Source organism: Cygnus atratus, chromosome 12 (assembly GCF_013377495.2).
Source record: "Cygnus atratus isolate AKBS03 ecotype Queensland, Australia chromosome 12, CAtr_DNAZoo_HiC_assembly, whole genome shotgun sequence".
NCBI lineage: Eukaryota > Metazoa > Chordata > Aves > Anseriformes > Anatidae > Cygnus > Cygnus atratus.
The window spans coordinates 16,187,724-16,204,971 of NC_066373.1; the positions used below are offsets into that span (position 1 = coordinate 16,187,724).

The following is a 17,248-nucleotide window of genomic DNA, read 5'->3' on the forward strand; positions in this document are numbered from 1 at the left end:
CCGCAGTATAAATTGAAAGATACAGTCAACATTTATAACAAGGTATTTGGGAGCTATGGAATAACAGTTTTATGGCTCATGTAACAGAGCATTTTGACAGAGAAAGGATGAAGTTTTAATAAGCAATTGGCACAGAACAGCAGTCAACTGTTAGAAATCATCAACAAAGTAGCATGCATAATAATTGCGTGTATGTTAGTAATAGTCTGTGTCCCAAAGTAGCATGCACAATAATTGCATATACATTAGGAATAGTCTGCCCCCATGTTGCTGTCCATTCCAAATGTGCTTTTGTGTAATAATTTTTATATGTGCTTAATCTAGAACAAAATACCAAAATAAAGATGTGTATTCTTCCTATAATAATACACGCACATAAAATTGACCTTGAACTCAATTCCAAAATATTCAAGTCATTCATCTCACGTGGTCACTGCAACGTTTGTTGGGGACAGCCTTTAATAATGAAAAAGTGTCTTAACTTCCTATGTCAATTAAATATTGGTTCTCTGTTTCCTGATTGTAGGCAATCTGCTCTATTTTAAAAAGCTAATCTACAGTCCTTAGTTAAAGGTCCTACTGTACATTCATCGCCCATACCCCCCCTGCTGCTGCTGCTCTCATCCCGCTGAAGCTCTGGCTCAGAAGCAGCTCTAGGCCTTTCTGTCAAGGAACACACAAATGAGAAAACAAGAGCGAGCAAACACTCCAAAAAATCAATATTAAAGTCTTTGAGGGGCTTTCATATTTTCTGCCCCGCTCAGATAAATCGTAACTTAATTTAAGAAAAAATGCTTTCTGAAAACTGCAAATAGGATGGCTTTCAAGGCATTTTTAATGCAATACATCATGGATATTATAAAAAGAGGTAACCTTTCTGGGTTAACTCTCTCTGTTATGCTGCTTTCCCATTCACTTTGGCAGCAGCACTGTTCACAATATGGCACCAATAAAATATAGAACTACAATCAGAGACAGCAATTTCAATCAAAGTTTCCTGGGGTCTCCTCATAAATCCAGCACCTTTGGAATGTGCTCATTAAAATGACTTATTTTTTGCAGTTTGATAAATTTTTTATTGCTCAAGTACAGAGTTCAAATGTAGCTCAGACTACTTTTCTCCATATTCTCAATTATGGCACCTTATAATTATCAGCAGCAATTGAAACAGATTGCTCCTACCGTGTTATTTTGGTAACAAATGGAAGTAAGCTGACACTAGCTTTTAAATACAAGCTCTTCCAGAAGCAAGAAGGGGGAAAAACACCTTAGCATTTGTGGTATATCTCTGGGTGGCACTGACAAAATTTACCTAACAAGAAGTTATTCTAAAATTCTGTATGTCACACCAAGTATGACTGAATGTTGTATATGTTAAGATAATAACAGCTCACGTTTAAGTGAAAACATTTCAATGCATCTAAACCTTAGGCACTTGAGAGTAAATCATGTGGACTTCATACACAGCACCTTAAGAACATGTATTTATCTTGGAGTAGACTACATGGAAATGGTCCAATGTAGCAGCACTTAATGGGAATACAATAAAACTATCTGCAAATTTGAACTCTGTTCAGTAAAGTTATAGAATTTGGCCTGCAAGAAACTCTGGTGCCTGCATCCCAAATGGAATAGTATAACTAGGTAACAAGCTTGCCACAATGTAATAGCTCATACCTGTAATTAAGGATAGAGCCATGAAGGAGGACGTAGCTGTAGGGAATTGGCCACAATGCCATGCCTTAACTAGACAGCTCAAATTCCAGAGATGTTGCAGCTCTAAGACCTGATCTTATCAGGTTCAGGTCATGGTTAGGTACGGAACAACATGAAATTTTTTTTCCTGGATCTAGTTTGGCTATTGTTGCACAGCAAAGAAAGTAGAAGTAGCCTCAAAAGGCTACTTTGCTATTTGGCACAAAAATTTAGAGGTTTTTGGCACTCAAACTGTACTGCCAAGCTATATCCTAAATGTAATTTTAAATCAGACATCATTTCTTACAGGATGGAACCAATGCCAATGTATTGCTACAAACAAGGACTGTAAACATCCAGCTTTGTTATTAACTTCAACACTTTACAGATTGATTTAAATTTTTCCAGAATGTAAAAGCATTTGGGGACATTTTCTAAGTTTAATGAAATATATACACTGGAATTTTTACAGTCTTCCATGACAATTTCTAGATGTTAAATACAAGGTGAGTGAAAAAAGCAGACCATCCTTTGCTTTTCAGTAGCTGGTGGGAAAGAATGAGTTTCTATCCAGAGTAATTTCATCTGCCTTATTACTGAAAAGCCATAGCATAAGAGATCAGACTGTACTAACATTTTAACTCTCACTTGCAATTAACGTTCACAAAAACAAAAAAGGGAATATTTGCTGACATTGCTCTTACCTATTTCCATCTAGAATACTATGTCCAAATATATCACGACTTAAAGCACTAAAACAAGAACAAAGAATATTCGGTCATCTTTGTTGAAGGAGAGGTGATTTGATGAAAATCAGTGATAGTCAAAAACTTCAAGAAATCAACAGGTAACACGAATAATGATATATTCTTACTAAATGGGGGGGGAGGTCACATCTACTATTATATGAGTAATTCGATCATTAAAAATGTGATTCCCTCAAAAAATAAATTCAAACTGGCCAAAATCTACAAGTTACAGACCTGATCATTCTACTCGCATATTCATTTTAGGTAATATATATTATTAAAGTAAATTAATTGCAAATAATGCTAGTGACAGCGTAATTGAAGACATTCTAGATTGTATTCAGGTATGCCTTATGCACCATGACTACCACTCAGGCACTTTCACACAGTATACACACAAATTGGGAATATTTAATTCGCATGAGAACCTATTTTTAACAATTGATAATCTTCTTCTAACCTAGTACTGTTATGTATTTTACTCTAAATAAAAATCATTACTATTCAGATGAGCACTGAGCAAAATGTCTATCCCATCTTGCTGTTCTAAATGCATTTCATTTGAAGTTGCTATGAAACAGCTTGACACTTGAAACAAGAAAATAAACAGTGATAGTAATTAGAATATCAGCTTGTTCCAGTATCTTTTTGTTGGCTCTCAAATTTCTTCTCCAGCATATTAGAAACAGTTTCTACTTCAATTAATACTGATCAAAGTTTCAAACATTAAACTTTGACTACGGCATCAAACAGCAAACAAATGAACAAGCAAATGAAGTTGTTTCAATTACAGTTGTAACTGCTTTAATACCATCTAATGAAATAAGTACATAACAAATGACACAAAACTGCAAATTGAAGTAAAAAAAAAAGCATATAAACTGAGTTGTGCATCTCTAAACCATCAAACAGCTACCTCGGTGCAGTACGAATGCTTGACTTCCAGGGCTCCTGCTGTTCCAGATGTGAAGAGCTGGGGATTCTGCCTCCGTGGCAGGAGAGGTGAGCATCGGCCATGAAGCTTTGCAAGCCCCAGCTTCCCCAGACAAGGAGATGCCACAGACCCTCAGGGTCTTGAGTGACCACAGAGAACCAGTGCACAACTAGCTAAGAAGAGAATCAAGCCAGCTGTAACAAAATCAACATGCCTGATGTAGGAGTTCCCTACAGAATCCTTATTTTATACCAGAAAATTAAAAATCCATCTAATCAACATTTTCTGAGGAAGAACTGCTCCACCAAAAAATTTCCAACCATCTCTACTCTTTTTATTATATACTCTATAATGATTCTGTCATCGTGTATATACTTCAAGAGAGAATTCAATGCTAACTCAATACTGAGTTAGTGGACAAATTACCAATAAAAGATGCTGGCATAAAAAGCAAACTTATTTATGGAAAATGGGAACAGGAGTCAAGATACACTTCTCCAAACGTTTAAAAACAATCTTCAGTCAGATGTGGCACTAACTCCCTCCGAAGTTCATGGAACCAATTTGAGCCATGCTCAAGAGCTACCAAGTGAAGCTCAATTTCCTTCAGATTTAGATCTGACTTCATAAACTATTTTCCTCCCAAAAAAAGGTGTCTTTTACACCATCTCCAGCTATACTGAGCTGTTAATATTGCCAGCTCCTGCCAAAGATTTTTTTATGATTTTATTAATTCATATAACACAATAAAAAAATGATCAAAACTTTCAGAATCACTGCAAAATTAGTCACAATAATTAGGGTAATTTTGTGCTTTGCTTTGTTATTTTTAAGTGACAAATAACTGTTAGAAAATTGTTGGAAAGCTCTTTTGTAAGTTTTCCCATCATTTTAAAATTCTTCAAGTAAAAAACCTTTTATTTTATTTATTTTTTTATTTTGGAAAACATCTTGTACTTCTTAGCAAAAGCACACTCATTACACATAGATGCCTACATAATTTTTGGTGTAAATACGTCAAAGACATTTCTACCCTTGTCATTCAAGTCTTGCATAAAATTTGCAGTGGTTTTAAAACAGTGTAATTACTTGTCTAACCAGCTGAACTCCAAGAAACAAACTCAAGTGACACAGTAATGACTAAACATAGCAACTTGTATGTTAATTTATAGCTCTCTCAACTATTTTTTTCTCCTTCACAAGCAAGTTTTATGTTGAATTAAAAAGTTTAAGGATGCTACCATAAATCTTCACAAATACTATTATTATTGTCATGTTTATGGTTCTCTAATTTAAATGTTTCTAGAAATTTCTGTATCTACAGTACTTCTGAAAAATATACTTACTGGACATAAGATAGCAACATCTTTGCTTGAAGAAAAAAAAACTTAGAAAAGAATGTGACACTTCTACTGGTTAGGGAATCCTTCTTCATTCAGTTTGCTAAGCAAGCTGATGTTTTATGTCCACGAAAATGTACACACGGTGATTTCTACTGAATGTTAAGTAACAAAGCAACCCTTCATTTCAAAACTAACAATAGAAAGCACATTAAAGCATAAGCTATTATTTTTACATAATGGTCTTCGGCCAAAGCCTACCCAAAGCCAGTGTGAATTTTTCCCATGTTTTGAAGAAAAGAAAGGATTTTTTGGAAGTACTAGAAGTCACTTGTAAGCTATGATACATAAGGGATCATTTGCAAATTCATATCAAGTGTCTAAATTCTAATCTTATGTTTGCAAAACCGGAAGCTATTAAAAAACATCCAAGGCTTTGTTCAGAATTGCTAGGAAAAAAAAAAATCCTTATTTCTGTTTTTAAATAAAGATTAAAATAGGAAAGGTACTTTAAAAAATATTTAATGACTCTTCAAGCACATTTTTTCCCCCTAATACTGCATTTAAATTGTTTTTTAAGTAAGAGCCTGCAAGCCCTGTCAGACGTGTCTTCTTAATGGAAAATTTGCACTCTTCTAAACTACAGAAGTGTTGGCAGGTCCTTCACAAGACATGAACTGGCACTACAGCATGTAGATACAAAATGTATATAGTTTCCAAGTAAATATAGTAGTAGTTTTACACAAGAATAACCCAGAACGATCTTGCCAAGGAAAGGACAGTAGTAAAATCATTATAAAGCAGAAACACATCTGTATATGATTAATAACACAGTGACCTCAACTGTAATAAACCATTTTTAAAGGACAGAAGACATGTTCCTGTTTTAGCCTAAAATAGATATTTGACAGATTTTGATTTCTTGGCTCTTAATCGGGAAGTCAATTACGGCAGTTTTTAAATCTACTCAGAGAACTACTGATAGAGCCAGCTGCAGTAAACACAGGTATATTTTGCAAAGGTGTTAGGGGAAATGAAGATAGGTCTTAAAAACAGGAATCTTAAGTACCACAATGTACTCAGATGCAAGTGACAAACCTGCTCTAGCAAGCAGGTGTGGTTTTGTATGTACACACAAGGAAGCATAAAAGAACTTCAGGGATTTAAGATATTTATTTCACTAGTCAAGTCATATTAAACTACCTCCCATTACTCACCTTCACAGCTGTAACTGTACACAGCAACTGTTGACCTTTCAACCAGATTCTCATCATGGTGCCAACTCACTGCCATGTTCCCCATTCCAAAATAAGGCTCTTGTTTCAAGTACAGCATTTGTAGAGGATCCATATAATTTAATAAAGTCACGTTATAAGATGTTCTGCTATTTAGACTTGTGAAGTCATCCTCTGGTACATAACAACTGCTTTGATCTTGTGAGACAGACCCTTTCTCCCTAAGAGAAGTAGCAAAGTTTTGCTCCCTATCTATTACAGAAGTATCTTCAGTTTCTTTGGACTCAAGCAAATTTTGTCCTTGTAATGCCTTGACTGCTTCAACATGCAAGTAGTCATTAAGTTTGATTAATGCTTTACAAGCATCATGTATTTGAGGACTGCAATATTTTATTTCATAACCCTCAGTAGGCCAAGGAACTGTAAATAATCTTGTGTTCAAGTACTTGTAAGTGCATCCTGGGTTTCCAATTAATATACGAGACACTGGGGTAAAAAAATCTTTTCCTTTGATCCTTACAAGATCTTGAAAGAAACAATCGTGTTTTCGCAAGGTTAAAAAGCTCTCTTGTACCATCTGATGGAGTTCTTCAGGTACTGTATCAGATTTTCTGAAAACTAGCTTGGAATACTTGGTCTTCCACTGAAAGAGAAAACAAGAAAAAACAAATTATTTTTCCACATGAGCCAAAGTATTTCATACATTCAAGAACGGGCAGGGATAAGTTCACAGACTATCAAGCATGAGTCTAAAACACAGTAAAGAAATAGATGCTAGTATTTGTTATTTGATATTCATAGTCCAACATATTGCAAAGCGGCCTATAACCAGAGTATCACCAGGGCAAATATTTAATGTCACAACACAACATTGATAAAGTGTCATCTAAAAGCAACTCCACTCTGTTAAAACTGCAAAATGTATCAAAGGACATCTACAGCTTTGTGATCAACTTTATAAGGCAGTATAGATAGCTTTGTGTCTTTTCATAGCAATATGACACTTCTATAGCCTTTCTGCTGACATCATTTTGGAATGATGTCAGAGATTATGAAAGCCACCAAAATTCTTTGCTTGCGGTTGAATTTGTTCGTACTTGGAGGGAAGTAACTTACAGCACAACACCGACACTGTGGTCTGCTCCCATACTTCCATTATTCAGGTTCAGTGGTTAGGAAATACTTGGTCAGCCTCACTCCTACTCTAAATCCATTTTGCTGGTACCTATCAGATATATTGCTGATGTACCATCTTGGATAAAAGCATATGAAACGGACATAAAATCAGATAAAACCATATGAATTACTTTCTTCCTCAATAAATATTTTAATAGCCCCTTGCTAGATGGCAACATCGTCACTGCATTCTGCCATCTCTTAAATCACTGCAATGCTGAAGAGTCTCAATCTCAAATGGCTGGGTTACACTGCTCTGAATTCCATTATGTTACTGGAACCTTCTTAAGTCTGGCATTTTCCATCTCTCTACTCTTAAGCCTTACGTTGCTAGTGTTTACTGCTGGATCACAGCAACTGAACATCAGCCAATATGAATCAAGTCCAAAGCAGTAAAGTAGGCATGTATTAGGTAGCCTAAACAAGCAGATTTAATAAATCTGAGAGCAGTACTATGTACTATCACAGGGGCTAAAATCTTACAAACCAAATGCCTATTATAGTTATGAACTACTCAATCTTGCAAATCAAGACGGAAGACCTGTGACAAGGTATTTTACAGGGAAGATAAAAGTACCTTTAAAACAAAGAGGGGAAAAAATGAGGCCAAGAGAATTAAACATAAACCAAAAGCTAGGAACTGCAGAAAAATCGGCCAAGGAAGTGAAAGGTAGGAGAAGTAATCTGTGACCAGCAGACAAGAAAGTAATTTAGGAAGAAATTCTTAAAATACTACATATCCATTACTATTGTAGCTGGTAAGTTATAATGTTTAATCAACAGCCCTAAACAGTTTGGATTAAAAAGTTTTAAAAGGCCTGGTCAGAGTACTTCATTAATGGTTAACTCTGATTTCCCTTAATTCACGAACCTCAGAAAGTTCCAAAACAGTAAAAAGATTAATACTGCATTAATATTTTTAAAGGGTAACTAAGATGCTGTAGGTATTTATAGGTCTGTTGATTTAGTATAGATTATTTGTCAACTAATGGGAGAACAAACAAGACTGATTTAAAAAATAAAACTGATGCAATTAATAAAAAGTAAATAAAATATGATAGAATGTAGCATGTCAAAAAAGCCACCATTCTGCTGCACTACATTCCATTATCTTCAAAATATTCCTTGACATTCTGGTCCTTCCTATTTTCACATTCCTCAACATACGCCAATTAGCTTCCTTTTTTTAATTATAAAAGTTTCCAAACTTATTTTACCCCCATCTCCCCACCTGTAACATCCTCTTCCCTCCCATCCTCTTCTGACTATGCCATCTCTGTCAGCTGAAGTTCAGAATTCAGCAGGCTGGGCACGCAGCAACTCCCAGCCAAGCATGGCGCTGCTCATCAGCAGCATCTTGCTTTGAATGCGAAATACTGCTGCCCACTCCAAGAATTCTTGGATGATTTTATTAATATGGCTTTCTAAGGAAGCGAGTATTACATAATCATAACTTTTATTGGCTGCCTGTAAATCATCTTGAACAACTGCTGAGACCATTTGTCAAACCAGACGAAGACTAGAGAGTAAGTTCTTAAATAGACTACATTCCTACTTATTTCATTAAAATTAATAGATGAAAGAAACACACAGACTAATACCCTTAGTAAGGGAAAGGCTGTAATATGTCAATTATCAGGTGTCAATTAGTACGTTGGAAGCTCAGAACCACTCACAACACTCATTTCCTTTTGTCAGAAAGTCGGTCACTGCCCTGAGGAAAGGAAGATACTGCTGGTGTTGTGGGAACAGAAATAAGGTGAGGTGAAACCTGAAAGCACCGGGCAACAGGGCAAGAGCACACAGATGCACAACACTGATCCCAAAATTTTGCTACTGTAGTTGCAGCCTTCCAATACTTAAAGGGAGCTTATAAGAAAGATGGAGAGCCACTTCTTTACTCTCGCATTTTGTGATCAGCTCAAGTTCAAAATGCTTTTAAACAACACTAAACCCATGACCACAAAAGCATCACATTAGCTTACATCTGCAGGGTCCTGCTGGTGCAACTCAAAACCACTTTATCTAGTACTCCCACTTCCAAGTCAGACTTACACCTGCCTTTCAGGAAAATAATTTTAAAAGGTGCCTTTAAAAAATACAAATCAAGCAGTCAGTATGCACATTTTCTTCTGCATGAAAATAGACTTTTGCATCACAACATGTTGTTAACCAGCAACACGTGAGAAGGTTTTATAGGATTGTGGTTCTACTAAGAAGGTGACTATAAAAGGAAGCCTATTTTAGCAATAGTGATCAAACATAATAAATCTTAGTTTATCTATAAATGTTGCCACCACTGCTTGTGAATTCTTAAAGTGAAGCTCCCTTTCTTTACGCATTTTTATGGCTTCCAAAAACTAGCTTCCTAAAGAGGGTAAAAAAACTAATTTAACATAAAAGTACCTACAGATAATAATTTCTGACAACAGTATTTACATGCTTAACTTTAAACACCAAAGCTTGAAAATCATTCCAGGTATCTACTTTGAAGGTCCCTCTACAATCCAGAGCACAAAATACTGGATCCCAGCTTTCATTAAAAGAACTGAACATAAACTGGAGAAAGAATTGCCAAAAGCCTGAAACAATTCCTTCAGAGGTCACGAACTGTCTCATTTATTTCAATCAGTGCTTTGTTTTTGCAGCATTTGAACTACACAGTGAAAAATATCCGTACAGAATAACCACTGAAAGTAGTAACGGCAAGTTTGAAGTATTTACAGCTACAAGCTACAGTCAGATGTGGGGGTATAGGTTGACAGAGATCATACGTACTTCACAATCACAATGAACAACATTTTATGCTGTGATGTATAAAGATTATTACTGCACAAGTTGTTTCATTATGCAAATATGTATTAAAAGAGCACTAGCAGTTTTATAGGAGTATCTCAGTAGTTCTTTACATAATTCTGTACATAGGATGTGCTCAGGTCAGATTAGCATATGTAATGTGGTAGCTGGTTGTTATGGCATATTTAAGAAGTCATTATTACTACACATTTTTACATTATTAAATACACCGAGTTTCTGATATGAATCACATGTGAAATTCCAAACAATTATTACAAACAGAAGGAGGGAAATAACACTATGATGTAAAGCAACTAAGTGCCTGAAAACACGTACTAGAAAGCAAGCACACAAGATTTGATAGAGGTAACAACATTGTATTTTCCTCCTGAACTGCAGAGGTAATGCCTTCCACATTTTACTGCCAGCCAGTCAGGTCAGAGGCATGTTCCCTTTAGGTTCTGTTTTAAGATTACATGCTTAAGAACTACTTTATCATTAAGTTTTACACGTTGTAGTGAAGATTCTACCTTAAATAAACACCACACTGATATCTCAGAAGTCAGGGAGTGGAAACACGTTTCCGACACATTACATGAAAACACTTTGGACTTCTTTAACTCTCCAACCAGTCATTGTGCTACGTCTAACATAAGGAAAGCATTAAGAGATCAGAGCACGGGGTGAGCGCTGGGTTCACACTGGACACCTCGTTGTTTTTGGGGGATGGGGAAGGGGTAAGAATCATGTACTGTATGTTGTAACTCTGACAGCAAGTATTAAAGGTCAATTCACTGTTCGCTGAACAAAGTGGTTATGTGACTAGCAACTACAGGGCAAAAAAGGCACATTTGATGCTGAATTTCCCTTATGAATGTTACACACACTATTTCAAGTAGAGCCATGCGTCTACTTGCAACAGTGGTACTCAATGCAGAGAATCAACCTACCGGGTAACTCAAGTGATGATAGAGCTGGAAACCAGCAATAAGGACCCTTGATAAGCAAACTGATACATCATGAAATGACAGTTTCTACTTCACGTATTTGCAAATGGCTTTTTTTTAAACAGGCTTTCTTGCTCATACTCAGCTTTAAACATTACATTGTTTCAGCTGGTGGTTTGGGGGCCATTACTAAAATCCTTCATCGGGCAAGACACCCACTGAAAGAGGATGTCAGTGAAGTTTTGCTTGTGACAGAATTTAGTTTCATCCAGATTGTACATTTCCATGCCTGTTAGTACGCAGTAGTTTTGAATTACATCCTACCTAATTGTTCCAACACACTCAAAGCATACTGCTTTATAAAGGACAGGCTCTTGAAGTTCTCTCCTGGAAGGACAGACTATAAAATTAAACTTCATCCTATCACTGTATGTATATCACTTTTTTCTCACTCCGTGTGTAGTACATTTAAGCATCACAGAACTTGTAATATCTATGGCTGTGATTAAAGTAATATTTCACAATCACCATAAGAATGCAGAAGTTGTGATGTTTATCACATACAAAGTACCTAGCATACACACAAACACTACACAGCAAGTATAAGTCTACATAATGCAAACACAATGAATCTAAACTCTATTAAGGCATGAACATGTCCAATTTCTCTGCTTATCTTCTTCCAGTTGTATTCTGTATTTATATATTCCTGATACCAAGCAAATGAGATGCCACTTGAGCAGCCTCAGCTCTGTCTTCTCTTTTCCTGTCAGTTCCACAAGACCACAGATGTTAAAGGTGGAATAAAGTAAAAGATGCTGGGCGTAGCATCTCTTGACAAAAGCAGATAAAAAATAAACAGAAGGGAATATACTACAGGACTATGAATGAGAGAACAATGATCTGCTTGAGAGGTTAAAGCAGAAAGGGAACATCGTTTTAGGATTGAAAAGAATGACTTTTCTTTAAAAAGAACAAAAAAGTATAATTCCATTAAGCTCTTGTACACTTTTGCCTGCCCTCTCTCACAGAAGTGCTTTTCTGGTTAACAGCAAGTAATGTGTTCTCATTATTCTGACAGCTGGTAAAGATCCCAATCAAGAGCTTACTGCCACTTTGGTCAGCACTGCAGGAATACAGAGAACCATGCTTTCACTAACCACCTCACAACCCAAATAACGTGGAAAGGTAAGGAAAGTATACAGATTGCTCAGTATCACAGGTGTAATCCTGTGACAAGACCGCAGTCTGATTTTATGCTTCTTAGTTGCAATCCAGTGCCCAACCAAAGAAAAATCACATCTTCCTTCTTCTGTAGTGTGATATACGCTAAACATTTCTTGGCCTTGGCATCCTGCAAAAAAGAGAAATGCATCCTTGCAAGGGAAACGTCAGACCCATTTTTATGCTACTATACACATCTTTGGGCCATATGTCAATACAAGACAGGTGACATGTCTGTCATGTAAACACATTTGCTGTATCTGTTCAAACTAACAGTTTCTTTCTTAGGCTTTTTATCTTTCTGTGCTCCCATTTGATCTGATTGAACCTGCAGTCCTTGCCATATGGTTTCTAGCTCACCTGAAAAGATCCATCACAGATACAGAATATTCATTGACTCATTCCATGGTACTCGTCAATGCGCTCATTTGGCTTACTTCTCATGGGGCTACCAGGCTTATTTTCACTTGTTTTTGGTTTCATTTGAGGCATGCATTCCAGTTCCACAGCTCGTTTTCTCTGCAAAACCTCAAGGGTTACTTATTGTATAAAAGTAGAACTATGTTAAAAATAATAATTTCTATGTAAATATTTCTCTTATTTTGCCGTCGTCTAACCATAAATAAATTCTCTTTACAAGTCACAAAAACATTAAAAGAATGGCGACGTGTACTTCATTTTAACAAAGTATAAGAAACAGTGATTCACTGTTGCATGAGTTACAACGTTTCAGGAAAATAGAAAATACGACATTTATTCCTGTAATGCAGATTTTCATTTCAGTATCTTTCAATACATATTGCTATAGCTTCCAGCATGGAAGCAAGCTAAAGACTGAGTTTGAAATCTGGGCAGGCCAATATCCTAAAAATAAATTAGGTTCACAAAGTTTTCATTCCTGAATATCCTGATGCTAGAGGTCTTATTTCACACCATCTGAAAGTATGTTATCTTTACCAGCCATAAGCAAGAACTGTAAGAGTTGATACTTTTTTCATATCAGTGTTCACAGCGTCTCCTAGAAGGAAGCTGTATTTGTTGTTCTGTGCAAACAGACAATTTAGTTTAAAACAAGTACAGTTAAAAAGTAATACATTACCAACTGATGGAAGTCAGCATCAGCTGGTGTCATATATGGCAGTCTACTCTCTCCAAGTTCTTCAAGAAGCTTTTTCTTCTGTTTTGGGGAATAACATTAAAACATAAAGTTAGACTAAAAAGCAAGATAAAAAACACAGTTAAGTATGAAAATAGTTGTATTAAAAAGACAAACATGCAGTTACTGCTCTTACTACCTTCAATTCTGGAAATTTAAATAAATAAAAATGGATGTGAAATCAGTGAAGCTTTTCCACTTAACAGTAATTCAGGTTAAGTAGTTTCAGAGCATATCAGTATTTTTCCTCTTATATTTTTTAGGTAATCAGTCCTTACAACACAGACGAAAATCCATCTTCAGAACTATTCCTGCTTTGACTCTTTATTCTCCTTTCTTCTTTTTTTCCTTTTTTTTTTTTTTTTCTGTTCAAGTTTGTGGGTCCAGTAGGTACAAAGCTCATATTCCACTGAATGGCTTAATAGCATACTTTACTAAAAATAATGAGCCTAAATGTTGTACACATTCTAAAGTGATTCCTGATATGGGTGTATGAATGGGGGGAAAAAAAAAAAAAAAAAGACAAACGAAACACCTACCGAAAACTATAGCCTCTACAACCTGACATATTCTAAATGCCATATTCAAGAACTGCTGTCCCAGGAGATTAACCAAAACTCTGGTTTGATGCCGGAGGTGAGCTAAGAACCAGCTGACTGAAGAGGTTCTCTCTGCCCCTTTTTCTCTTAACTCCCTTTTCACCTCTGTTTTGGATGGAGTGTCTCCACCAATATTTAGTTAATACTACTGCAAAGAAATTGCTAAGAAAAAGCCTGGTTTTCCAAAAACTGTTCTTCTGTGTTTTACTAATAAAATTAGAATTTTTGTATGCATTATAGAGTTAAGCATGCAGCTAAGGACTTTGAAAGTGCAAGAGAAGCTTGAAATGAGCTGTCAGGTTTTTGGAGTGGAGCAATCCCAATCCATGACAAGTCAATCCACATTTATCTATCTACAGTCAGACACTACATTGACATGGTGCAAACAGACATTAACGAAAGTGTTAAATTGTTACAGTGGAAGTACTGGCCTAGAAAATTTACATGATTTTCTCCTTATTTCTTCCTCTTCTTTTTAGCCTTCAAAGATGGTTTCTTTACAAGTTTCCATCATTACCAAAAACTTGCTAATTAAAAATACAACTCCAAGATCATAAAACTATGTTTGCCATAGTGCTTGAATATTTCAGACAACAAAAGGATTTCAATTCTCATTTTTATTGAAATATTTTCAACTACAGAAACATCACCAGGAGAAAAAAAATGATGTTGCAGCTCGCTCAAAACTCACATTGTAAGAGGAAGACCAGACGGAAATGGAATACAATTTTTAAAAGAACAATAAAGTGGTGACGCAAAGGAAAAAAATGCAATAGGTTAAAAACAGGGGTATAACAAATGCTTTTCTAGAACTAAATTATACAGGAACAGTTACTTATTTCATCACCTGGATGTCGCTGCAAATCAGTTATTCTACTGAGAAGAGCATTCATTGTTAAACAGCAACATTTTGTACTTTTCATCATAAATTTCCCTCATGATAATCAACCCTTTTGGGTTACACCTGCTTAATACATCCTATTATACAGGTGTAAATAGTTTTTTTCAATACTGACAATTCTATCTTTAAAAAAGGGAGAAAGTAGTATTATTACATGCTCCTGGCTTATAGCAAGCCTATGAAGCGCATTAATAAACAGTCTACTCTGTGGCAGAAATTTCACAATTCCTTCAAATTTAAGCATCAAGGCAAATGACAGACTTAAATCCAGCAAGAAGTGTAGAAATTTTAAGGCTTACAACTACCAGTCCAGTCAAACTAAAATTAGAGCACGTAGTTCTCATATACTCATCTCCACATTCACAATCTGCCATTCTTCCAACTCTTCCAACACTGACAATATCAGCACTGAAATTTGAAAACTAGAAATGTAATTTCTCTAGGTCTCTAGTCTCCACTGGGGACACATGACATATTGACACGAAGTCAGTGAAACCAAGCATAATGCAAATTTAGATTAAGCTGGCAGAAAATGACCTGCTAATACACTGCATATTCCAAAAAAGATTGCTACAATTTTATAGTATGAAATCACCAAACACATTAGACCACCTTTGTTATATGCAAAGTAAAACAAACTGCAGAAGGAAATCCTACGTTTCAACATGGACTCAACTGGGGGGAAAAAAAGAGATGGGAAGAACAGAGATTCTGACAATTTCTTTGTCAAGTACCAGGCTCTTGGCAAAATGCACACCACATTAAAATGCACCCTTGTGTATAGGTAGTACTAGTTTCCATCTGATTGTCAGATCTGGCTAAGTGCTGCTCCTCAGCTTGATGCACAGACTAATATACGCAGCTGGGTGGTATAACATGCTGCTCATCTCTTATGCAAGAAGCTGTCACACAGATGTCAAAAATATCAAGCTATTCTCAAATACCTCCAAAAAAACCCCTGAAGTTCTAGCTATACTGGATGCCTGATGCCAAGTCTAACTGTTACATCAGCATTGCTTATAGGCACTTCTAACAGGTAAACCGAGAAGTAAAAAAATGCCTTCACTTGCAGGTATCTAGTATCTTTAAAATATTTTTCTAAATTGTACTCTTACATTTGAAAAATTATTAACAGCCTAACAGTTTATTCAGATATCGTTTCTCATGCTTTAAATGCCAGTAAGATTTTTTACGCATGGCTTAGCAATGCCAACATGTGAAAAGACAATTTTGTGTGCACCACCCCTGTAATATCCTCACGCACCGTGCACTGTTCAAGAAACCTCTGACGAGTCACACTTGGGCTTTCAGAGAATGAAGCGAGTACCAGAAGCACTAATACCCAGTTTTAGAGTATGCAATGAACTTCTTGCAGTTATTAACAATATGTGCCCATTTATTACTAGAAGTGGATATACTAATGAGATGGTTGGTTGTAAAATTCAGCAAGTGGAAGAGTAATAGGTAGAATCTCTCAAGCCCAATCTGCACATTTTTTTCCTGCACAAGTAACTTCATGGTCATAGAAGTAATGCACTGTATGTTACAGAGCAGGAAAAGTAACAGAAACACAGCTAATACATATCAAAATCAGGCCAAAATGCAGTACTGTTATACACACATGGCTCATTATTTTCAAATTAAGTGATATTAAGGAAAAGATAGACCTAATGGTATTTTCTGGTGAAGGAACGTGACAGTGTAAAAATTTTCGCAGCCGACGTATTTCCCTGCAGGGTGTCAATACTGTTCTCAAAAGGTTTCATCTCTCTCTTAATTGTAAGGCAAAGAGTTCAATAACTAGGCTACAAAGGCTTGTGCTTCAAACGTAGAATTCCCACTTAGTTTCATCACCAAGCAAGTCAGAAGACAACAGTCACTTTCCAATTTATAGATCATTGTCTTGGCTGGAACAACACGTTGAGAAAGAACTGTATTGGAAGTGTATTGCCGTATTACCTGAATTAGTACAGAAAACAAGCTTAAGGCCATAGCATCTCAACAATTCCTAACGCATAACAAAACTGAAAGCATTAAGCAAAGTTTGTTTTTCCAGTACTTCACATAAAATGCACTCAAGAAGTTATTGAGGAAGTTGGGTTTATGCACACAGCAGACTTAGGTCAAGGCAAGTAGGATGTGCCTCCAAGATAACCCCCAGGGCTATCTGCTGTCCTGCATTTCTCACAAATTCAGTGGAAAACATCAGCTTCTCTACACCAAGTAATCTCCCTGGGCCTGGAGCAGCATCCCATGCAGATGTAAGACATCAGTCACAAGTCTAAGACACAAACACAATGTCTATGAAATATTTAGAGATGTTAGCTTTTAGTTATACAACAAGCACTCACTCTTATGAACAGTTAAAACAGATAATTTATTCAAACTAGCAGATCCCCTACAACATGCCTGTTACTCATTGTTCTAGAAAGGCTCATCTTATTATTTCCCCCAAAAAAGATTTTACAATAAAGAGAGGATTTCAAAATCGACTTG

General features: G+C 36.1%; 1 protein-coding gene across 3 annotated transcripts in view; it reads right to left on the reverse strand.

Annotated features, from left to right (window-relative positions):
• Nucleotides 1–17,248, reverse strand: part of FTO (FTO alpha-ketoglutarate dependent dioxygenase) — a 243,350-nt gene that overhangs the window by 187,924 nt on the left and 38,178 nt on the right. The window contains exons 2-4 of one of the 3 annotated variants that reach the window (XM_035543278.2): nt 13,196–13,273; nt 12,457–12,615; nt 5,936–6,596 (exon numbers count right to left, since the gene is read on the reverse strand). In XM_035543278.2, coding sequence (XP_035399171.1) covers nt 5,936–6,530 — 595 coding nt within the window. In that variant the 5' untranslated portion in view covers nt 6,531–6,596; nt 12,457–12,615; nt 13,196–13,273. The remainder of the gene's footprint in view (nt 1–5,935; nt 6,597–12,456; nt 12,616–13,195; nt 13,274–17,248) is intronic. The other 2 variants (XM_035543277.2, XM_050713158.1) reach the window with 2 other exon arrangements.